The 25664-nt window shown below is 41.5% G+C and overlaps 1 protein-coding gene across 1 annotated transcript in view; it reads left to right on the top strand.

Annotated features, from left to right (window-relative positions):
* Positions 1-210: 210 nt before the first annotated feature.
* The window catches only part of GPR39 (G protein-coupled receptor 39), an 82549-nt gene continuing 57095 nt past the window's right edge, over positions 211-25664 (top strand). The window contains exons 1-2 of the mRNA XM_065841571.2: positions 211-393; positions 608-1484. Of these exons, the coding sequence (XP_065697643.1) occupies positions 617-1484 (868 nt within the window). The 5' untranslated portion in view covers positions 211-393; positions 608-616. The remainder of the gene's footprint in view (positions 394-607; positions 1485-25664) is intronic.

Genomic DNA, 25664 nt, shown 5'->3' with positions numbered 1-25664 from the left:
TTTCTCTTCAGTGCCTGTTCACACATTCAACCAGACCCCACCAACCTAGCAGGCAAAACACCTTTTTGTTCCTGAGAAGGAGCTCCTATTACAGGAAGTGAATTTCAGACATGCCTTTTTTTTTTTTTGTGTATAACCCCCTTTCACTGCCAGTGACGAGGGACAGGCAAGGTTTAGGTTAATGGTTAACAGAGCAGCTATAACCACACAGAAACTGTGACTTCCTCATGCTGGGGCTGGGCCTGAGAGCTGTCTTTGCTTGTACAAGGAAGAGGCAAGTGTTGAAAGCAGAGCAGTTCACACCAAAAAGCACTGAAGAACGGCAGCTTCACTCGATAAAGAAAAAGAGGAGGAAAATCCAAAAGGAGCAAGTCGTGTTTGTTATTAAGAGAGGTAAGAGCTAAAACACTTTCCTGCTCAGCTTTTTGCCTCAGTGGCTGTTGCTAACAAAACCCACAGGTGTGGTGAGTTGAGACATGCTCGTTACACCTGACTGCTCAGACCTGTGCATCTTGCTGAGAGGGGCAAAGCAACAAAGGATCTATTTGCTGTAAATTGAAGCACCTGAGAGGGCAGGAAAGCTCTTTCTTCTTTCTCTCCGACACAGGGGCTGCTCATGGCAGGACAGACATCATCTTCAGACTGTTCAGATCTTATTGACCACAGCCATGTCCATGAGTTTGAGGTGTCTTCTTGGATCAAGATCACTTTAGCCTTAGTGTATGTCTGCCTCTTTGTTGCGGGCATCTTGGGCAACAGCATCACCATCAAAGCCACGAGGATCCTGCAGAAGAAAGGCTACCTGCAGAAGGAGGTTACAGACCACATGGCGAGTCTGGCCTGCTCTGATCTGCTGGTCATCCTGCTGGGCATGCCGATGGAGTTCTTCGGTGCCATCTGGAGCCCCTTTTCCACCCCCAATGGCAATGTGGCTTGCAAGCTCTACTGCTTCCTTTTTGAAGCCTGCAGTTATGCCACAGTGCTGCATGTGGCCACCCTCAGCTTTGAGAGGTACATAGCTATCTGTCACCCCTTCAAGTTCAAGGCTGTCTCTGGACCCCGCACAGTGAAGCTGCTCATTGCCTTTGTCTGGGGGACATCTGTCATAGTGGCTCTGCCCCTGCTCTTTGCCATGGGCACAGAATATCCCCTGGAAGTCGTCGAGGGCTACCAAAGTAAGAGGACCTGCACCACACCTACACCCAGGCACCACTTGCCTGAGCTGAAGCAGAATGTGACCATCTGTACCAACCTCTCCTCCCAGTGGCCTGTCTTTCAGGCCAGCATCTTCAGTGCCTTTGCTGTGTACATCATAGTGCTGGGATCTGTCACCTTCATGTGTCACAGCATGATGAAAGTCCTGATGATCCATAAGGAAGGAACTGTGGCAGTGAAGGGTGGACCGAGACATGAGGAGCAGTACCTAAGGAAAAATGAGACCTCAGAGGGCAAGAGCACCAGGAGACAGATCACTTTATTTCTGGGTAAGAGACCTGTCTTCCTCTGCCTCCTTTCCACATGGGAAGGAAGCCTAGAAGCTTTTATTTTATTTCAGCAAGCTTCCTCAAATTGGTGATGCATGGTTTGAAACCAGTGCAAATTGAGGGAGAGGGATACTTTTGGTTGCAATTATATATTTTAAGAAACCTGATTTTCCTGCAGATTCTTTACTCACTCTTTTTGTTGTTAGAACAAGTGGGAGGGAAGGACAAGGAAAAATCCAATTACAGTCTGTTATTTATGTTGTTTGATTATACTGCATGCCTACATGCTGCAACATTGGTAACAGGGTGCTGCTGCTTGGCCTTTGGGGTAGCAATAGGCAGCGGTTGCCTGGATATTAAGTAGCCCGATTTGCATGTTTTCCCATTAAATTACAAATATGTGCATATTTAGTAAGGCTCTTGATGGGAGGGAAGACTGTCTTGCAAGATCTGAAGCTCATCCCCCTCTGAAGGTACATCCCTGTTAATTTGAGGTGCTCCCTGGAGGGTACTTATTTAGCCTCAGCAGTTGTGTCCAAGTGTTAAGAAAGCTGGGCTGGAGAGTTGATTTGGTCTTGCAAATTGCTGTTGCACTCCTTGAGGTTTTTTTCCTGGATTTATTTGAAGGCCTATAACCTTGGAATTATGGTTGATTCTGATCTCTCTAGCCACATTTGTCAGATGAAAACTAATCAAGCTGTCATTTTGCCAACTTGGAATCTTGCCGGGCTGTGATCCATGTAGTCTCCGCATTTGTTGATGCTCTTAGAGGCACCCTTAATCATGTTCTGGCTGAATTACTGCTAGTTCTTGTTTTGTTGGGTTGCTTAAGATGATGCTGGATATAATAAATGAAACATCTAGAGTATGAGTGGACAGTAAACCTACTATTTCTGTGTTGCTTTTTGGTGCCCCACTTGGTATTGCGGGGCGGGGGGGTCGGAATTGAAACTCATGGGTCTGTCTGCAGCTTTAAGTAGATGAGCTTTTTTATGACTCTTTTTTTTGTACTTGAGAATTCTGTTTCTTTTTCTAGTCCTGCCTTTGCCATGGTCTGTGGTTGGGATGTGAAGCTGCAGGGTAAGGAGCACATCCAGCTCCTTTTCTGCCCCACCTGTGTTGGAGGTGGGAACATAGTGAAAAACCTGTGTGGAAGTCAAGACAATCAAGACAAGTGACTCAGAGCTTTGGGGAAAGGGTGGAGCTGCACCCTGTACCAGCAGACAGGGTGACGAAGGCTTCAAATGGGAGATGTGACACTCCAGGCTGTATAGAGCTCTTCCTTGTGCTCAGGGTGTCATCTAATGTAGAAATAATCTCCTCCTGCAAGGTGTCTGCCAGTCTGGGATGAGAGGCCCCATGTCTGTGTGATTAAAAGGGCTCTTGGTATCCTTACTCCACCAAAAGTACTGATTTTTGGGTAGAGGCTTGGCAGCTAATGCTAAATACAGCATGTTGCACAAAGCAGGAAAAGAGAGAAAGCTCTGCTCTTTAGGTTAAGTGCTACTGTGGGATCCTTAAATGTTTGTGGATGTCTCTCTGCTTGCAAATTATCTTCCACAGCTGCATTAAAGCCTAGTCTAACATCCAAATCCTGTAGCAAGTTCTACAGGTTGAGAGGTGAAGGTAAATTGCCATAGTTTTTCTTCCCCTCCTTGATTATTACTCTTGCCTGCTGATGGTCTAGTGTGGAATGGGGCAGACCTGGTGCTGCTTGCAAAAGTGTTAAAAAGCTAAATGAAAGGGATTCACTTGTCCTTTTTTTTAGAGAATTTGTTGCTAATGTCTGATGCCTTCTCTGTGCTCTCAGCTTCCTGGAGCCAGTAGGTACTTCTGTGAATCCTCCAAAATTATTTCGGTGGCAAGATTCTTAATATGAGTCTTGCTAATTAGCTTGGGTTGTGAAATAAATTAATAAACCGAGAAGAAAGAAACTGTGGCTTGCATCCCTGAGAACAGTGCAAAACAATTTGATTTGGAGATTTCATAAGAGTGATGCTTTAGGGCAGTTTTAACCCAGAAGAAATGAACATATAAATTGTTTACAAATTGCTGAATTTAACTATAGTGATTTAGAAGTCCTCTTTGTTTTTCATTTAGCAGACAGGTCAAATTAAAACAAATACTTGCACATTCCTAACATATTTCACTTTTAATGTGAAATGTAAATGCCAGTATATAGCATGATGTCTTCGAACATCTATCAGCAATAAAAACATTTTAGCATTTTCATCTTCTAGTTGTTAAAGTGATACATTCTACAAAAGAGATTAAATTCATAAATCTCCTGACGATGAGAAAAAGCTAAATAGAAGGGACACAAGGGGAACCTGTTTGGTTTTTTTGTTTTAGTGTCATGTTATTGTGTGGCATTTGAGAAAATTCACAAAAAATAATTGCAAATGTGAAAGTCTACTTGCTGTAGATAGTGTTGGTGCTTGCAGGACAGGCTCCAGATGGGGTGATGCCTGTGTGATGGTGGAGTAGGGAGGTGATAAGGGGCCAAGTGAGGAGAGCACTGCTGTGCTGGGAAATTGAACTCAGGTGAGGAAAGGCTTTTGCCCAAGGAAGGTGGCTGTGAGGGTGAAATCCTTCAGCTCGAAGCCCAGGCTGTCTGGTTGGGGATTTGAAGTCCCTGATGTAGAGATGTCAGTTCCTTCTGTTTGTGGCTACCTTACCATGCTTATGATGGAGAGGAAGGACTGGCCCAGTGGCTGCCAAAACAACTCCATGCCTGGAGCTGGGGAGGGGGTACTTCCAGGGGCTGTTCTACTCACATTTTGGTATATTTGTGCCAGTGGAGGAATGTAAATTTGTCACAGTGTTTTGGAGAAAATCAATTCAATTGTTATAAAGTAAGCTGTGCAGTGCTGTTCCTTCCAACTTCCTTCCTGCTATTGCTGTTGGCTTCAAGAAAAACATGACAGCACATGTAAGTCTCTGCTTAGTGCTTTTCCTCCTGAAATTGGGCATTTTGTGCTTTTGGGTAGACTGGGGCATACTTTCTGCAATCTCCTTGTGTGTAATTTACTTAATCATCTTCTGAGTCATGCACTAAAACTCCAGTGGGTGAGCCCATCCATGTGAGCAGCGTAGATCAGACTGGTTGACACTCTATAAGTTCCCTGTGTTGTTTGAATACCAGAGAAAATGTAGCTGAACTGGGAATGGGGAGCGGTGTGGGACAAGCCTCCACACAAGCTGCTGGTGGGGTGGGCTTTGGCAGCAGCGGCTCCATGCTGGCTGTGCCTGCTTCTTTGCCATGGCTACATCCTTCTTAATCTAGTCAATAATACAAAGGCACATTTATACAAAAGCAGCTGCATGGTTTGTCATCGGATTAGATCTGACCTTAACATGTACTCTACAATGGAGTAAGTTTTGACTACCCTTGATGAAAAACTTATTGTTTCTGAAGCTTCTGTGACACTTCCTGTGGCATCTTCAGTTTTGTGCTTTTAGCAAAAGCCTTAATTATTTTGTATAAAGCAGCCTCAAGCCTACCACAGTAGATACGTTGAAATAAAAAAGTCGTTTAGTGTTGCTACATCCTCTGCTTTTCATTGCAGACACTTCCAGTTTGCCCCTTGGAGCAATACTCTCCTGTTTGCACAGCAGGGAGGTCCCACTGCGTGTGGCTACTAGGCATTGTGGGTGATGGCCATTTGCCAGTCAGTATCCAGGCAGAGCCTTTCAGTCTCCTGACTGTGATGCACCGTCTGTCCATCCCAAGGTCCATCCCAGAAGAGAGAAATATTGAAGCAATCTGGCTGCTATGAAAGCGTTCAGGTAGATGCATTGAAGAACTGTTGTAGCTGCAATGGTTGGCAAAAGCCAGAGATGCAGCTGGACCTATAGAATTGGAGACCCTGCTGGTACCAGCCCAGCTCCACCAGCTCCCCTGTGTCAAGTGGGACAGATAATTTTCTCCATTGCCTCTTTCCTATCACTACAGAACTGTAGTTTTTCTGCTTTGGGGCCTTTTGCTGTAATATGAATTTCAGCTGCATGCCTGGACATCAAATATCCTACAGGGAAGGGAACTGTGTATCATAATCTATGGCAGCTCCTCCATCTGAGAAAGGCAGCATGGTGGTGTTTTGTGTGTGTGGTTTGGGGTTTTTTTAATTATTTTTAATTTTTTTTCTTTATGCTAACACTTAAGTATATCAAATACATCAAACATCAACACGAAGGCAGTAGTAGTGGTGGTTTTGTGTGACGTGGTGTGGTACAGGTAACTTTGGGTCTGGTCTGTTTATAGAGCAATAGCAGTCAGGGGCTTTACTGAGACTGGCAAGTGACACAGAAGGAGAGAGAGTCCCTGTCTCTAAATCCAAGTAAAACGGGCTAAAGAGAAGGGCTGGAACAGCTAGACAGAAAGAGGTCAGTGACTTAATCAAGGCCACAAATGCCATGGAGAGTCACAAATGCATCTATGGGATCTCATGCTAGTGCCCTATCTGCTGAGTAGTCCGGCCACTCTCCTGCTGTTTTTTTGGTGGTGACTTAAAACAATGCCAGGCTGTTCTATAGCCATACCAATGCCACTATAAGCACCATCTGTGCCTGGCCATAAGCTAAAGCTAGAAAAAAATTGAGTCAGAAAATAAAAAGACCTCTTAAACTGGAGCACGTGGCTGTTTTTTTTTTTTTTCTTCCATATACTGGTGCTGGCAGGTTAATGTTTTACTCAGAATAAAGGTATTGTGTGTAGAAATAGCCTTTCCAAAGATCACTAAGGAAATGTATTTCACAAGGCACTTGGCAAATGGGTTTTCAGGAGGCATATTGCTTCAAGTGGTTGTGAAAAATACATGGTTGTCATCTAGAAGATGACTCAGGCACGGTATAACTTGACAATGGTAGGACTTCTGTTACAGGAAAATTAGATGCTTCTTCATAGGCTGAAAATTGGCTAGGTTTTTTCCTTACTGCAAGAGGTAAAGCTTGGGGATAGAACAAAAACTGATAGAATAACCTGAGTGATCAGACTCCAGAACACAGCTCCAGCACATGTTCTTTAAACCAGGCTTCATTGACTTTTCGTGGTTCATTTCTTCAACCATTCTGCTCAGCTGCCTTTCTTCAGATACTTTGTTGGAGAGGTGCCTGAAGATAAATACATTGTAGCCTGGGTATGATTTTAATCTCTGTTTTATATGGTGTTTCCATCCATATATTACCCTGAGCAGGGCTTCCAATTACACAAGACAAGTAGGAGACTGAAGGCACTGGAATGAGTAACAGGGCTTGAGCAGGGAACACGAAACTCTTACACCAACAGACTGGGGTCTGGCCATTCAGCTGAATGGGACACCCACCCTCTTGCACTAGTAAGATTTTTCCTTTAGGTGCTGCTTTCTGGAAGAGAGATAAAAGCAAAGGATTTATCTACTGGTGTTCAGTAAAATTTGCTTTCCTCTTCTCTGCACAACTATTAACCTGGTGTCAACAGCAAAACCGATCAATGCTGCTGAATGCTGGTAACACAAAACTGAAGCTTGGCTATTCAGCAGATGACAATGCAAAGGCTGCATTCAGGGGTCATGGCTTCTCGGGGCAACTGTGTACAAACAACCTCCTCTGAAGAGCTGTGGGACTTCTGTTGGTTATAAGAAAAATACATATCCACAGTAAAATAGGCTCAAGGCAAACTTCCAAAATCCAGATATCTGTATGTTCAGTTTTCCTACATTGTAATTTAAAAATGAACATAAGCAGAAACGAGCATAATTTTCCTCCCTATTGTACAGAAAGCAATTTGTCTACTGCTGCTTTTAACTGGACTCATGTAATAGAAGATTGTGCTTTTGGCTTAAGTAGACAGTCTTCCTTTCCTCCTACGCCGAGGGATGGCAAAATGGTACAGAGAGAAAAAGAATGGAAGAATAGGGACTAATTGAGGCCAGCACCCCCAGGGTATTTAAGTCTTCTGTAGTTTTAATGGAAAAATCAATGTGTGATTACACTTTGCATTAGAGTACTTAAAAATTGCTTCAGCATGAAAAGTCTACAGCTTAAAAAACAACCTAGCCCTGCAAATACTGTAGTCATAGAACCAAATTCACCACTAGTGTAATCCATGTAATCCTCCATATGTGATATCCTGGCAGATATGGTTTCTTTGGACACGTGGCTACTGTCTTCTGGGCACGAGAAGCCCATAAGGACAATGAGTGCTTTACTGGTGCTTAGTGAAAATTGCAGCCATGCTTCTGTCTTTCAGCTGGTGCCTACAAGGAAACTGGTATTAATATTTCACCTGGTCTGATAGAGAGCTGTAGGTGTTGGCATGCTACTTCAGTGTAGCGCATCCTGTGGCACGTACAGGGCAAGTATCTTTCCACTTCTTTGTGCTCTACCATCTGTGTTGTCCAAAGGCTAAGTGGACAGCTGTGATTTCTTAAGTATTTCTGGCTTACAATGCCTTTGCCAAAAGTCTTTAAGCCTCATTAAGGACTGTTACCAGTGTTGTCCTTGAACTTAATATTATTAATAGCGCTCTCTCTTACAAGCTGTAGATTATAAACCTATCAGCCTGTGATTGTTCTGTCATCCCTAGGTATGTGCTAAGAAGGAGGGAAGTGCAGGCAACATACCTTCCTGTGGCAGCGTAAGCCAGGAAACAGGCAGGGGACTGATATCTTTGAGGAGCTGAGGTCTGGCCGTGTCATCTCAGCATCTGGAAAACACACTCTGTATCATGGCAAATCCTCTCTAGGACATGTTTTCTTACAAGTAGAAGCCTTGGAAGCTGTCTCTTTCTTCTAATAGTAGATAAGAAAGCAGTAAGATTTATTTACCTCAAAGTGGAGAAATACAGATGTTGTCCCAGGTATGTTCTAGGGTTGTTCAGCCTGGAGAAGAGAACTCCCTGGTGAGACCTTATTGCTGTGTTTCAGTACTCAAAGGGGGCTTATATGAAAAATGAGGACAAACTTTTTAGCAGGGCCTGTTGCGCCAGGACACGGGTATGGTTTTAAACTAAAAGAAGGTAGATTTAGACTAGATGTAAGGAAGAAATTTCTATGAGAGTGATGAAACACTGTCCCATGTTGCCCAGAGAGATGGTAGGTGCCCCATCCCTGGAAACATTCGAGGCCAGGCTGGACAGGGCTCTGAGAAACCTGGTCTAGTTGAAGATGTCACTGCTCATTGCAGGGGACTTGGACTTGGTGACCTTTAAAGGTCCCTTGCCACCCAAACTACTCTGTGATTCTGTGAAATGAGTTGAGGGAGATAGATGGTCCTCAGACAGAACACAGCAGCCCTGCATTAAGTAACCGTGTCCTGTCAATTTTGGTCTACTGCCGTCATTCTTTGGTCAAGAGATTGTCTTCAGCATTAATTTTCTGATTTTTCTCTGTTTTCTTGCTATCTCTTCTGAGCCAGGCACCATGTTAAATGCAGATTGCTCTTGCAGCTTTCCAGTTAGATAGGACTCATTCGTGGCAAATTCACAGATGATTTATTGAAGTCTTCACCTGTGAAAATGAAATGCATTATCTATTTCTCTATTGTTTCATATTCCAATTAAACCACGTTTCACAAAATTAAATCTTTTGTTTTCCTTGCTGATGTTAAGACCATTATCTTTAAGAATGATTGCTAGCCTGTGAATTTTAATGGAAGTGAGCTTTATTTTCTGAGCATTTATTAGTAGTGTGAAGCTTTCAATTTTATTGTACGTAACTTTTTGGTTTCCTAAAGGCAACATTTGTGTTATAAACTGAGAACCAACCAACTGCCAACCAGTATGTTAAAGATTATTTTCTTCCCTTTCATTGTTATGAGTTCCTAAAGCTATAATTTTACTGGATAGGTAGTACAGCTGAAAAACTAGTAAGAAGGGATTTTAAAGTTGTGTTTTCCACTGAAGATAAACAGTGAAGATTTCAACTTACATTTGGCACAATGTGCTGTAGCACTCTTTTAGCCTTTTTTGAGGGCATCATAAGAATGTCTAGGTTGCTAGATGCCAGCTCTATATTTAAGTGAGAAAGCAGTTATCCTTCTGATCTCTGTGGATGCACAAATAACATCAAGGCCAAAAGATTATGGATTAAATGAGTCTGCCAAGAATCTCTTAATCATATAAATGGTGACTTACAAGGAAGGGTGAAACTGAGAAAGGGGCCTAGTATTGTTATGAGCGAACTTTTCCCTGTTTCCCCTTAAGCTATTTTTAGACCTGTTTAATTCTTTCTTAAAAGCACTTGCTGTGTTTGTTTTTATGAATTTTGAAAAGCAGGTATTTCAGTTGCAAGTGCAATTCATGGGGTTAGAGTTGGGGATCTCTCTGCCAGAAAGTGTATACTTGATATGGAAACATGTAGACAGAGTTCTGTGAACACTCAAACACACATGGTATCCACCTACAAACAGATGTGCATATGTAATAATTACCAGGAAACTAAACTTTACTCATGAGTATAAAGAAACCCAGACAGAGGTGTATTAGAGAAGATAACATTGCTTAGCTATCCGTCCCTGTCCTCGCTCAGCATAAATGGATTTATTTTCTCATGTTTTATTAGGTAGCATCTGCCTCAGTCTCTAGCTGAACCCTGCAAAAGAGCTCTGACACAACCCCTTTCAGAGGGTATTCTAAATACTTTGTTCCTGTTCACATAGCACTTCGGCAAATCCACCTTGCTTTGCTCATCCATATAACATTCCCTGCTTGTTTTTTGTTGAATGTAATGATAGTCTTATATAGTTAAGAGAGAGTCTCACATAGTTAAAAGAGAGTCTGCCTCAAGCTCAGGTTTTTGTTTTAGTGGTAGATCTGGCATGGTGCTATCTGAAGGTGATTTTGATTTGAAGATATTAAAAGACTGTCCTGATTGCTCCTTCCTAGGAAAATTCCTGGAGTTCAATGTATGTTTACCTCTTCTGTTAAATTGCAATAACTACAATTATTCTAGTACTCTTTCTATCAAGTGTGAAATTTAAATTGTGGAACTCGTTGTGGAGGCCAAATGTAAAAGTGGGCTCCAAAAGAGTTTAAATGTAACCTTGAAGGATAGTATTGTCAAGAACAAGATATAATCTCCACTTTAGAAAGTCCTGATCTTGCTGAGTGTCAAAACTTTGGTGTGAATAGTACAAGAAAATCCCTCTATGCTTGTTCCTTCTCCCATAAATGTCTATGTGGGATCATCACAGAGAGAAATGAATGGGCAGATGAGTCCTGGGTCTGTCCTGATATGTTTATTCTTAATGTGAAACTTTCTGTACATGCTGAAATAGGTAAGTAATCAGTCACTGACTTCAGCCAGGTACAGGAACATGAGCTTTTTAAGATGGTAGAACAAAAAAAATCTGTTAAAATGGTCTCTCTCAAATTTTGTGATTTTTGTGTTTTTTTTTTTCCCCTATTTTCTTCTGACTCCCCAAATATCAACTTTTCAAGAAAAAAAAAGTATTTGTTACTGGGTGTGGTTTTTTTATCTCTGTGTATTTATGTGTGTCAAAATGTTTCTCATTTGATTAGCTCTGGTATTAGTTTTTTTCTTACTGTGCCTCACAATCTGTCTCTGCAATAGAGACAACTTTTGAGCTCCCTGATTTTGAAAATAAAACCAAACTTAAATTTGTCCTTTAAAGGCATTAAGATTGAAGGTCCTCACCAACTAAGTCTCTTAGTAATGCTTGAGGATATCTATAGATAAGTTCTTGAAACTGATATGACCAGCAATCAGACTTTCAAGTTGACTAAAGATTGCAGTACCTTAGCAATAAGGTACACAGAGATTCAAACAGTATTGTGGACGTGACTTCAACGTGTCAGGTTTAACCATTAGATAAGAACTAACATGATATAGTGAAGGACAAACAGAAGTCAAAAGCAAGCACACTGGTCAAGTTTGCCCATGCCATCCTGACAGTGAAATTGCTAAAAGCTTTCTAACTTTCTGTAATAACTTTATTCAACAGATCTCTCTGATCAGCAGAAAGAAAAGCAGGTCTAAAATGGATGGAAAGGGTTGTGTCACAGCTGTTCAAAAGATGGTATATAAGTGATTTTTTTGTCTTGACAGCTGAAATACCTGAATTCTAGTGGTAGTGATGATGGCGTCAACTCCTGCCAAAATCTGTAAAAGTATCTATTGGTATTTGCAGATGTACACATACCTTTGAAAATCTTGGACAATGATTCTATGGAGGTAACATAGCTACTGAAGTATAATGGGTATATATATATATTTTTAGACTTGAACTTTTTTTAAAAAATGTAATATCTAACCACCCGTGTTGAGGTTGGAGAAAAAGGCTACAAAGATGACTGAAGAATGGGAAGACAAACCTTTAACAGAAGCTAAACCCAGTTTGTACTTTTGAATGTAGCAAAATGAAGAACATAGCTGGCTTTGACTTGTTTGTAAGTACATTGGGGCAGTGAGTACCAAGAAAACAGGAAGATCTAATTTGTACCCTGGTTTGAAAATCTTGCAAAACTGATTCAGGAACAGCCATGTGCAGAGTGACTCTGGGTACAATCTCATTGTGCAATGAATTAGATGCTGTGCATCTTTAGACACTGCCCAGGGAGCCAAGCCTGTTTAAGTTAGGCTTTATGTCAGGGAGTTTGCAATTGCCTTTGCTTCAGTTGTAGAGCTAAAGGACCTTCTCTCCAGCATGCACGAGTCTTCCTCTTAGAGACTTGAGTCTGAAAGTCATAGTATCCTTGATTAACTCTTAATTTACAGAGCTTTAAATCCATGCTGAGTATGGATTTGCTAATTGGGTCTATTAAAACAAACAAACAAACCCCAAACAAAAACAAACAAAACAAACCAAACAAAAAAAAAAAAAAAAACAGAAAAACAGCAATAGAAGAGCAAAATGAGAGAGTTCTTCTGAAACTGCTGTCTGCTGGTGTGGTGGGTGCAAAGGGCCATCACCCCTCAGCTGGAGCAGTCTCTGAGCAAAGCCAGAGTAGATCTGATCAGTTATCACCTCTAGAGGTTTGTGAGTATATACGTACTCTCCCTCAGAGCTTCTCTTGTGCCCTTCCTAAAAGATTTTCCTCACCTACTGTACTTGGGGTTAGCCTTGGGAGTTCATTGTTAAAAGTTAATGTCTGGAGATTGAAACTTTCCATTGTCTTGATTCCCTTCCCTCTTTCTATTCCTGGTCATGTACACGTCTACTGAATTCTAAAAAGCTTTTTGATAGCAACTTGAAATTCAAATGTCCCCTTTCTATCTATCTTCTGGTCCAAGCCAACATTTAAATGCATTCTTTTCTATTATAAAGAACATATTGACAATTTAGGAAACATTGTCCTGCAGTGCAAACGCTCTGAGATTACAAAATATTGTCATGTTCTCTGCATTGATCTAAATGATGGCATTGGCACAAGAACTAATAGGTCTATAGAGGCCATGAATGAGTACAGACAGAAATGAGAAAATTTCTAATCATGAGAAGGACATGTTCAGGGACAGCCTTAAAGTGGAGAGCTGGACTAAACTAGTTTAGTTTCTGGGGCACAGAACATGATCATTTCTGCAAGTCCACAATGTGGTTGCCCGTGCTGGGACTGAAGGCAAGTCTATAGCCAGAAAGCTTGGGCCTCTACTGGGTTGGAAGGAAGAGGTTATGTGTAATCGCACCTTGGTGTGGCACTGTGTGACTCTTTACCCTCCTTTTGGAAGGTGCTGGATTTGCAAAGAAGGCCCAGCAAGCTTACTCAAGCTGAACATTTTCTTGGTGAATACCTGTTGCCAAAAGGAGACTTCCAGAAAGCTGACCTTGCTTGGTGCATACGTGGGTCCCGGCCTGTATGTGAAGAGTCCATTTCCTGGGTGTTTTGGGCACAATCGAGGGCAAGATTATCACCTGTGCTGCTACTCCTCTTGCTGCCACAGGTCTACTCTGCAACCTTCCTTGGTACCCTCCTTCACAACCTACGTGACCATCAATCTCTAGTGTTCAAAACTGTGCCTTGAGTCCCTATCTCCAAGAGAGAATTGCTTTAACCTTATTAAATGGAAGAGAAATTTAAAATGGCTTAATGTTTATTTGCTGACAGGCAGGAATGTCCTCTAAATTGACCATCGCAGCTTGAACATGGTGCTGAGCAACCAAATTGTAAGCTCTTGTTGGCCTTCAATGAAACAATGTTAAGTCTGGGGAATATTATTTTGGCCTCCCTGGTTGTATGAATAGCATTCTCATTTTGAAGTTTTATACAATGAAGTTATATTTGATATTTGCATAATTCAAATAGATGAAATCCTCAAACAGACACAGAAGACTTGATTTCATTAACTTGGGATGCAGCCATTCCCATCTCTCATGCAAATGGAAAGTGCCTTTCCTGTAAGTATACTTTAAAGATTCATTTCTTTCTCTAATCAAGTGGTGAAATCCTACTCACAGGAACCAGAATTGATTTCTCTTCAGACTGAATAGCACAGACCTTATTTGGGTTCGCTTCTGCCATGAAATGTAAGATTAACCCTTCTGTGTGCTGCGAATCAGCTAAATGTGTTTGTTTGCTCCTTTTCAACACACTGAAAATGTACACGGTGCACTCGTCCTGCAAATGTAGCCATCAGCTCAGGGAAGCTCTGCCTATTGTCAACAAGGATCTATTCCTCCTGAAACCCTGACCTTGAAAGCTCATTTTTAAATTTCCTTCTGGGCCTTGAACGCTGTAATTGATTACAGTTGTTTTGCTTTTAGTCTTTAACAATCAAGGTGAAGAATTGCTCCCAAATATCTCAAGATGTCAGGAGGAAGGCAGCTTCCCTGCATCGCATAGACAGTGTCAAGGAACCACAATGGACTCTCACAAGCCGTCCACAAAGCAGTGTCATTTCTGGTTGGAAATAGAAATCAGACAGAAATGTTCTTCTCTCAGAGCTGGCACATGTGCCTTACATTCTAAGGGGGACCTCTTGGGACACGAGAGCTCCACTGCATTAATGTCATTTAATAGGTATCAGTGGAGAATTAAAGCTAACCAATGTTGGTCCAAGTAGTCTTAAGAAGTAGTCCCACATACTATGTAGTCTGAGCCCAAGGCTGGGACTCATGTCCATAGCAGTACTTAACTGAATGTTCTCCTCTCCCTATTGCTGAATTGTCTGCGTGTATTTGTATGCTATTTTCTGGTTCACCTTCTTGGTAATAGAGCTCTGCATTTTATTTTCTGTCTGTCTGATATATCACTTTTCACTTCAATTGTCTTATGTTAGTTGAAAATGGTAGCCTGACCCCTCGGCCACTGTGGTTCTCTGAAACATTTCCCAGTGCTTTCATCGAAAGCAGGGTGCTCTGCTACATTCTAACGAAGAGCCGCTTTAAAATTTAAAAAAAAAAAGAGAGGAAAATGTATTTCTTGGTAATTTGGGATTCTTAGTTTTCTGGTTCTCTTCATCTTAGAACAAAAAGTAGTCATTGGAGAGGGTTTTTGTGTGCAGTGAAAGCGAATTGATGGTGTGCTCTGCCTCTCCTGCATGCTAGCCTGCCCTGTCGAAGAAAGCAGCAGGAGGTCAGCTGCACTGAACAGCTCAAGAAAAAGTCCTGAGTTTTCCTCTTGTAGTAAAGGAAGATTTTACTCTGGCACTAATTAGAAAACTGTTCCTTAGGTGTATACACCTTTTGTGGTATTTGACCTCTAAAATTCCTGTGTGGGGATGCACACTGGGCAGCAAGCACTGAGCTTGCTCTGGTGTTTTGGTTCCTACATCAGATGTCAGCTGCCTTTCATGAATGAGTTTAAAAGTTCAGCGTAGTGGTTCCCAAGAGCTTTAGATCAGTCTGGCTTCACTGCTTCACTTCGTTAAACCTTGCACCGCTCCTTCAAACCTGTGGGTTGCCCGCACTGCGGGGGCACACAAGGCCTGATACCTGATATCAGCTCTGTCTCTGCTTTTCTGGGGGTTCATGTGACACCCAAAAATGTGGCTTTTTTGGCACCAGGGAATGCTGAAATGGCCTATATCTATATACACCCACAGATGTGTGGATGTGTATATGTACATACATATATAGGAGTATTGACTAATTAGGAGTAGCCAGTATCACCAAACCCTTTGTCTCATCTCAAAGTGTGTTCTTCATGCTGAGCAGCTTCCTCACACTTCAGAGTTACAGCAGCCCAGGGCCTTCTTGAGTGGCAATGTGGTACATTTTACTAGAAAAGCAGCCCAAAATAATGGGGCCCGAAACAATCGCTTCGTCTTTGTGTATCTGGAAATTTTGGAGGTTTCATTTCAGTTTTGGGGTGAGTGTTTGGTTTGGTTTGATTGTTTTAGTCTTTAAATAGAATCAGCTCAGGGGCCCCAGATCCCATCCTGAGCAGCCACATTTTGGAAAAAGCCACATTCAGCAAAAGCCCCTAAAGGGCAAGGCAAACACCAAGCTGAACATCAATGCACTGAATTTGGTAGGAACTAGAAGCATTTCAGACTTTTGGTGAAAAAACCTTGTCGACTGAACTCTACTGAACTCTGCTTTCAAGTCATTTCAGGTCAGGAATAATTGCCGTCTTTACATCATCATTTTCAAATTGTTTCTCCCTTGAAGCAACGCTGAGAAAGTCAGTGTCCCTAAGGTTCACATCTTCTTTATTTAATTTTCCTGCTATTTTAATATATCAATAGTTCTGATCATTTTTGCTCAATATGGTTTTGAAAAGAATTCTGAGGCGTGAAAAAAAATTCTGTTTAAAGTGAAACGTCACGCTTTTGATCCAAGGACTAATGTTCTATAGGAGGAATAGAAGCAAAAATCTCATGATAACCCCTCTGCTTTCCTAAAATAGAAAACCTGCCTAGTTAATGAATATAAATGAATGTACATTCACTTCCTTTTTTTGAGGTTACTAAAGCTGATTAACATTAGGTACTACGATTTATTTAAAGCAGTTGAGTAATTATTCTGCTTCCTATCCCATGAACATGCAACTTATTTATTACTGAGGGTTTTTTTTTTTGTTTGTTTAAAATATATCCTTGAAATCACATTGGGGACAATCTTTGTCATCAGAGTTTTAAAATAAGTATTTTACAGTGAGTAATTCTGGTATACAACCAAAGAAGAAAAATTGGGCAGTGATATAGAAATTCAATACACTGTGAAGCATTGTCTTACAGGAAAGGGCCTGAAATCCTTAGGAGTGAAATAATGTATTGACAATTTGGGGTTACACAAGTAGAATTCAATATACAGCATAATTAAATTAGAAATTGATAGCTTCAGCAAAACAAAACAGTTTTTCATATAAAATTTAAAACCAGTGAAGCTACTTTGCTTTATCGTGACACTGGGTGGATCAAGGGGCTTTGGCTGCAAATTATTTTCCAGCAGATCATCATAAAGTGACTTGTATGTGTTGGCCTTTCCTGTTATGTTAGTCTAATGAGAATTTACTCCCTGCTTGCTAGTAGAGGCTTCCATAGCTTCTGCTGTGTTGTTAAGCCAAGCAGGTTAAGTTACTCTGTCTAGGTCTATCTTTGCTAAAATTGCCTCTATTTCTCCAACCATCCATCTTCAGGACTGAGAAAGACAGAAGTGGGCAGATACTGGCTGCAGTCAGAGGTGGCCAGGAGCCGTGCAGTTGTGAGAATTTTGCACTCTTGTCCCTTGTTGTCCCTTTTGTTAAGTTAAATAAGCTTGCTGTTGGACAGAAATCACTTTAACCTGGTTAAAAGTTGTTCTGTAAGTCTGCATAGCTTGAGATAGTACCAGAACCTTCTTTGGGCTGGGAGCACTTTAGTTCCTCATCTGTAAGGGCATGTACAATTGTGTGTGAAGGAAAAGAAACACTGAGATTCTTAAACTCAATATTACTATTTTAAAGGTAGTAACGCTATTTTATATTAACTACCACTTCAGTATGGAAATTCTATTTCAGGATTAACAGCTAAATCATAGGCAACTCTAGCCAAAATAAAGTGTTGATAACAGAACCGAGAGTTCCAGTATTAGGTCTTCCTTCCCACAGGAACACATGTACAGCTCTCATTAATATTTGCAAGTTCTGTGTATCTACCTGTAGAGGAACATACACCACTTAAAAGCAGGGGGAAAATCAAAACGAATCTGCTCTGGAAGTTTCTGTGCTAAAGACCTTGAACCTCATCTAAGGGGTATTATGGGACAGAAACAAGTTCTGCAGCTGGTGAACTTCATGGCAAAGTTGCATTTCATCCTCAGACCAGTTTTAAAAAGACAAGTTAAAATAAACCTTCTATGTTCTGCAGATGTGCAGACAATTAATGAATAAAATGTAATTCTGCGAGCTATAGTAACAATTTGAAAAAATTCAAAGTAACTGGATGCTGCTCATTTAGAGTCACCAGCTTCTCAAAGCAATGATATGTCCAGTAGCCTATCCTGACATAGCAGGAACTGCACTGATTTGTACAAATCTAGGTACTTCAGTAATGTGTTTTGTAATTTATTTGTTACATGTTAGTATTTTGGAGCCCAGTCTGAGATGAGGGGCCTCTTGTATTATGCACTGTGCAGACAAGAATAGCTCCTGTCAAACCATACACAATCTATGTAGTTAAAACCAGAAAAAATGGTAAGAGGGAAATTCAAGATATACAGTTGATCTTCTGTAACTTTCATTAAAACAGCTGTTGCATATTAAGTGCATATTTTGAAACTATGTAAGAAAAGTTTATTTACTGAGGAAAAGTGGCCCAGCTACGTCTGAGAACTACAGGCTACGTGGCAACCGGGTAGCATGTTTTAAGTAACTCAGTTTTATGTTATCTGAAAATGCATGTGCAAGAATATTTTTTTTGAGTCCACCATTACCAGGGACTCCAACGTGTTGCATTTTTTAAGTTACTCATCACAGGTTAGTAGATGAAAATGAACTGCAGTAAGTTGTTAGAGGGAGATGGATTTGAGTAGCAAGAAATGCTGCTAGTAGACTTTCATTGTCAGCCACCTCTGATGCTGGTGTTGGAAGATGAAGAGGATTATTTGCACCAGCTTGTAGCTTCTCAGAGAAAAAGAATATCTTCTGTGTATTTGCAGATTAGGCTTTGCTTCTCTGAAGAAAACTCATTAATATAACTTGCACTGAGGCTCTGAAGTGCAGCCTGTTTGTATTTCTCCCTTGGCAGTGTTAGAAAACCTCATCTCTCCCTGATCTGCATTTGAACAGTCTTCATTTATCTCTATTTTAGATAAAGGACTTCTCTGCTTTAAACACTTCCTCTCTTTCTCTCTTATTTGAGCATGGAGATGTCGGGAGTTTTGTTGTTTGGGGGTTGGTTTTTGTTTGGTTTTTTTTTCATCTTGAGCCTGTGCAGTAGTCTATTTGCTTTAGGGTGTCTCTGGTTTGTCACTGATGGGCAGTCATGGTTCCAAATGCACTGACTACAGTTCTCCTGGGTGAGTCTGTTTTGTCTGATTGTGTCTTGGAGTAACACAGAGACAGCCCCCGCAAGCTTGTTTGTTCATAGCCCTCACATTCAGACACACTGGTGCATTAAATGTCTGCGCTTTATGCGTTTAGGATGGAAGGTTTCCCATGACACGTAGGGTGTAGACTTATAATTTCTAATAAATTCGCAGTTTCATATGCAAAAGAATTATATGGAGTGTAGAAAAATTAAGAGAGCAATGAAACTGTACAATTTAATTCAGGCACACATCACTCCACAGGAATGGCCATTTGTCTGAGTGATTTTGGTGTCAGTTTAATGCTTGCTGCACAGCCAAATATTTTTGACTTTTGAAAGACCAGCATTTGATGCTAATAGTCCAGGTTTTCTGAGCCCGTGACACCACAATGTGAAGAAATTAATCTGAAACTACTTCTTCCTTTACATCTTCCACCCATATCCTGGGTCTAGGTCAATCCGCAATGAACAAAACATGTGGGATCTCTAAATGGAGTAAATGTGTACAGTTTACTACTGGACCTTGGTTGAGACCAAATGTGAGTAATCAATCAGTTTTTAGAGACTGATCTTCCTTTTTGCCCCACCTGCAATCCATTTCTCCTCAGCTGACTGAACAGCAGTCTCTGAGTATGTATCTGCAGATAATACAAGAAATTACTTTGAAGCCTTCTCTCCCCGAGTGTCTTCCCTGCCTTTAATTTGATAGTTTGTATGTGGAAAATATTATTATATTGACTGTGATTCAACAGAGGGTGTTTTCTCCTTGAATGCCCCTAAGATCAAAAGTGATTTGTGAGGTGTCCACCAGTTTATGCTTCAAAGACAACTTCCTCTTTGTAGCTTATAAAATCCTATAAGCCAGAAATGTCTCATGTTCATAAAATCTATGGCTCCCTCTTGCATCCTAGCCATAACAGTTTTTATAGGGCTCTTGTGCTCTTCCTCGAGCAGGCAGGACAGTCGCCTGAAAACAAGCACCAAATCTGTTGACTGGAGGTATATGCATAGTCTTACTGAAGAGCTAATATTGTCTGCTCTCATGTTTTGGAGTCAGGCCTAATAGGACTTTTTAATTCTCTGGTTGGAGAATGAGGTGGCAGCTTCATAAAACTGTATTACTCGTTAACTGTTACAGATGAAGATAATGTGAATCACAAGAACTATCAATAACTAAGAGCACTGGACAGAAGATTTTCTATATGGGAAATTGCCCATCCACAGCATACTAAAGATTTTATTCCTTTCATAAGTCAGGTTTCTGACGTCACCCAAAGCTTTCAAGACATCAAATTTTTATCCTCCTGTCCAGCTGCCTGTTTGTTTCTTTTTGAGAACCAGGTAAGGGTTTTCTTTTTGAAACACCTTATGCGTATATTTTGCTTACAGTCTGGCCAGAATTCTTTATTATTAACTTACTTGCAATTAGTGTTCTAAAACTGAAACTAATTTTACCCCTTCACAGCTACAGAGCTCACGGCAATTGTCTCGGTGCTCAGTAGTAGCAAACTCTCTCCCTCATTCCCTCCCTCTTCCCCGGATCAAAAGTAAATAGGATTTAATTTCATTCCCCCAGCCTCTAGCTTAAGTTGTTCTGTCTCAGTGGCACCATCACCATGACTTTATTTAGTAAGTTTCATTCTTTGCACCTTTTGAAATATACATGTTTACTAGCAGTAACTTTGCTAAATTTGTGACCCTTGCACTTGGGGACTATGCCCTCAGGTCCTCCATGTCTTTGCTATGGAAGCATTGGACAGAATTTCAAACAGTGTAGCTGGAAGAACAACCTCCTGAGTATCTTTTTCTTTTGAAAAGCAGCAGAAATTATTTCAATGACACACACAAAGATTTGTGTTGCAGAATAGCTGGAAATAGGGTTTCCCTCCATTTGTATTCATGACAGCTTCTACATATCCAACTATCAAAACCTATTATGAAGAGCTGTATTGTAGTGCAGAATAGATTTTTATGCTTGTAATAATACAGATCTATAGGTAAATTTGTCAATGATACATCCACTGTCATTGCCACATTTCTTATAGAAAATATTCTTAATGAAAACTATCAAGTCAAATATCCTTACTGTGCAAGTCTGAGTTTATTTGGTTGCTCAGTTTTAAGAAGCATGTTTTAAATTGTCAGGATTTTTTCAGTTCAGAGTAAATTTAGAAACACAACATTGAAACTAATTTACTGGGCTAGTTACTTTCTACATCTCGTTTTTTAATAAGGTATACATGGCCCAACAAGCTTCTTTATACGACTTACAGTGCTAGATTTTTTTTTTTTCCTTCTTGCCATTTATATGAGACGTGTCCAGCCCATGTTAGCAGCTTATTCTGGAAGGAATTTTGACAGGTTGATGAAAAATCAGCCCTCTTTGATTCCCATTTTGAAGCTAGAGTTTGTTTGAGCTCTGAAGCTGCCTTCAAAACCTAAAAAAGAAAAATCCTCTGTGTGCTTTTGTTAGAAAATCTCCCAATGAAACCTGTAACTTCCTCCTGTGTTTCTCCATTCCCTGTTATGAGCTGAACTGGGGCTGAGGGTGGGGTGGGGTGACCATATGCTTATGGGGAGAGAGTGTGAGGGGGAGGAATGGGTGTAAAAAGGGACACACATTTGCTACAGAACTGAAGCTCAGGGTTTTTTTTTCTTACCAAACTGGAAATATTTAGAACAACAATTTTGTTGTTGATTTTTGTGTTTTTTTTCTCACAAAAATTAAAATAAAAGTTCTTGGTCTCTTTAGGTCAGCACTTAGGAAAGCACAACCCCTAATATATCAAGAAGATAAAGCAAAAAAGCATTGCCATGGTGGTTTGGTCTGGTCTGTAAAATCAACAGTTGAGGTGGTCCGTGTTCTTCCCACCCCATAAATAGCAAACCCATGTGGGCAGGGGAGAAGAAAGAGCTGAGGGCACAGCCCGCTTTTGGGGCTTTCCAGGTTGTATCACATCCCTGGAGATGCTACGTAACACACTAACCTCACTTCTCACGTGCACAAGCCCAGAGGCGTACGCCTGCTGTGGTATCAGAAATTAAAGCTGTCACCTTTGAGCTCTGACTAATTTCCTTTCCAAACATAAAAATGACATCAACTGTTGCAACACGAGCAAAGTGATGCCAAGAGGGAAAAGAAATCAGAGTTAAAAGATGAAGGAGGAAAAGGCTGGGAGTGCTGTGTTACAGGTGCCCTGGGGAGGTGACAGGCCCAGCCACACCGGAAAACTCAGGGTGTGTGAATGCGATGGCTCAGCCAGCACAAGACACTGCCTGTTGACTTGTTCCTGGGATGGCTGGGGAGCCACCCAAAGAGTGTCTGTATAAAACAAATGACAATTGCTATTCACCCCACATGGTGCTTTCCTGAGTCTGGAGCTCTGCAGTGATTTGCCAGGCCTAGTTTTCAAATCAGCATGCGTTTGTCCACTTGAAACCAAAGCTTATGTATAGACACTGCACATTGCACATGCAAACAGCCAGTGAGACACCTGTGCAAATATGATTTGGCAGTGTTGAGTTGGATCTGCCAATAACTGTACTCCTGCCATATCTGAGATTTCTGTTAGGTCTCTGCATCCGGTTTGGGGTTCATTCACCTCTCCTGGTCACTCCCTGTCTTTGCATACTCCATCATAGCTTCTGGTTTGGGTGGTAAGCACATGCAAAATCCTGCAAATTAGCTTGTTTCTGAGACACAATGCGCAGTTTCTCTGCTGAAGGATTTGCACTCCAAAGAAAATGGCATAATTCTAGTTAGACGAGCCTCTCTGACTCCATTTTACTGGGATTCTTATGTGTTGTTTTATTTTTTTCTTCCCAAATTGCCTTGTGCGTTAAACTACTACTCCACGTTCCCAGTCGTTCAGTACATAGTATGGCAACAGCATTCAAGATGAACCCAAATTAGGTCTTTGTCTGCAATGGAGACAAAATAAAAAGAGCAAACTAGTTTAATTACTCCACCTTCAGATGTAATTCAATTGCATTGTACTAAGAAAAATCAATGCTGCTGGGACGTTATGAGACAATTAGTAAGGTAATGGAAAATACTTAATACCCCTCATGTCTATGAAAGAATGCTCTCCCCTCTGCTTCAGAGTAGTCTTGAAAGAGTTTTCTGAATTGCAATTCCAAGCAAGAATATATTTTCCCTTTGGAAATAGAACAAAATCCCGTCACAGTCCAAAATGGTTATTTACAGTTTGGAAGTCATACAGTTCAAAGAAATCACCTTGGTCCAGAGCCAGCCCCAGGGTGCTGATCCAGTTGCTGTGAGAACAGTCCTCCAGGAACAAGGAGCGATGGGTTACACTTTCTCACCCGGCAGGTTTGATTGCACCCTGTTTTTCCGAGCAGGCGCATCTAAGTGTGTCCTCTGGCCTTTCACAGTAACTGTTCAAAATAATTCACAAATATCTCAGGCACTCAAAATGTGCCACAAGTATCTTCCTTTATTATGTCAAGATGGAGGATTTCTTCCTCTTACGCTGTGACAGCAAAGTTAGAACAGTAAATTTGCCTGTCACTTGTCAGCTTATCTTCCTAGCACCCCTCAGCTGTAAAGGCACTTGCCCCTCAGCTACAGGGGCTGAGACTTGGGCTCTGTTCCCAGCTCCTCTATGGTCCCACTGAGTGACCTTGTTCAAGCTGTATGGTTTCCCTGTGCCTCAGACACTTCTGCGCCGTGGGGATAACAATTTCCAACTCCTTTGTAAGTGCATTTTATTTGCTGTAGTAGAGTCCAATTATTCTTGCTTTGGCCACTGCAAGAGTTATCAGCTACCAGCACCAGCGGGCACAGCAGGGTGAGCTTGAGCACATGTGTAGGCATTAACGCAGTTTTCCTCACTTCTCTTGTTTTTGAAGTTCTTCTCTTGGGATAAGGAGTTTGGGGATTTTTCTGGTGTGTGTTAGTCTTTCAGCTGCGCAACTCCCATTAAAAGTCAACCTCCCTGTGCAACTTGATTGAAAAACACCACCCTGTTTAATGTAAGATTAGTTTAGGCTTTTGTACTTGGTTTCCTTGAGACTCTAATGGCAGTCTGAAAAAGAAAATCACCCCTGAGAACATCTAGCACTTTGGGTTTCAAATAAATGTAATCCAATTACGCAAGTCTAGGCCATGCAGAACTGTTTGGTCTGAGGTATACATCAATCTAGGAGAAGCACAATATACTGAACTGAAAGAAAGCAGATTGGGCGTATTTCTTAATAGCATAACACAATGCAATCGCCAAAGGAAAGGCATATGCTTCTGTCCTTTACTACTCAGTGCCTGAACTGAGTAATTTGCAGGGGGAGAGGGATTGAAGTCCTTGCAGGGAGGGATTTTAGAGGTATCTTCCCTGGAGGCCACTTTTGTAAAGGCATACCATCTGGTGCATTCAAAATGCAAAAAGATTTGTTCTTCAGAAGTCTGAGCCAGGGATAAAAGTCCATCCCTGCCAGGGATGGCTTAGCAGTATCCAGAGAGAGGGATGTGTTTTATCACAACCAGCGAAATTCTCCTTTTCCTCCGCCCTTAACCTCTAATTCAAACATCAAATAGACCGATCTTACTGTAGCTGCTGGTTTCTGTAATGAAAGTTTCTGATGTCCTCGCTTATTGTGAACTGAGCAATGAACTGTTTCATTACTATTTCTGCTTTGCTTCCAGGCACCTTCATTTCATGTGGAGGTCAGAAAGGGGTTAAACGCAAATACTGACTTTATCCCAAGCAAAACCTGTACCGGGACCTAAACTGTCTACTCCTGTCTCACATTACTGTGGTGTAGAAGCTTATGGCTGCTCAGTTTTGGCATCTCTCAGGCCTGAGCTGTAATGATTGAGTCTCTTTGCAGGTTTAAGCGTTTTTTGCCTCATGCCTTGCAGGTTAGATTTCAAATTGCCTTTTAGAGGAACAGTTGGATGTTTAGCTTGCCTTGGAGACAACGTTGGCTCTGGTGATGGAAGCCCTCAGTGCATTGCTGTCACAAGTGAAGCTCTCTGCAGAGGCTGTAGACCTGCAGGAGGCAGCTGCTGGATCATGCTTTATCCAAACATGAGCTATTTAAGGCAAGGGGTGATGGTTTTAAACTAAAGGAGGAGGGATTCAGGCTAGACACGAGGAAGAAATTTTTTACAGTGAGGGTGGTAAAATAACTGGAACAGGTTGTCCTGAGAAGTGGTAGATGCCCTGTCCCTGGAGACATCCCAGGCCAGGCTGGATGGGGCTCTGAGCAACCTGATATGGGTGAAGATGTCCCTGTTCATGGCAGCAAGGGTTGGACCAGGTGACCTCTGAAGGTCCCTTGAACCCAAACAATTCTATGATACAGTGTGCTTAACACTTCTATCAGATGGGCTCAGGCTATTCGCAAATTCACGAACAGAATATGCTAAGTAGAAGTTAAAATTTTACAACAAAAGCTGGTGTAACTACTGGATAAGAAAACACTACTGCATTGTGCCTGGATACTGAGGAACAGGGTAACATCTCTGTGGCTCTTGGTGTAGCTCGTGGCTGGGGCATGTGTTTCCCTCTGGAAGCTGGGTCTGGGAGCTATAAGGCACGTATCTTGAGATACAGGTAAATTATGCTGATATGTAGCTATTAGTGCCATCTATATCTGCGTCTCCGCAAAAGCAGCAAGACAAGCACTGTGGGTCATGCCTGCTTTAGCTTAGCAGAGCACAATGCTCCTGTAGCTCCCCAGGTTTCAGGTATCCCGTGTGCGCTGTGATGTGGTCCCCCTGGACTGCCTTCCTGTTGCTGGTGTCCTGGCAGCCCTGCTCCTGGCTGTTCAT

This window comes from Patagioenas fasciata, chromosome 7, assembly GCF_037038585.1.
Source record: "Patagioenas fasciata isolate bPatFas1 chromosome 7, bPatFas1.hap1, whole genome shotgun sequence".
Classification (NCBI taxonomy): Eukaryota; Metazoa; Chordata; class Aves; order Columbiformes; family Columbidae; genus Patagioenas; species Patagioenas fasciata.
This window is presented reverse-complemented; position numbering and strand designations above follow the sequence as displayed.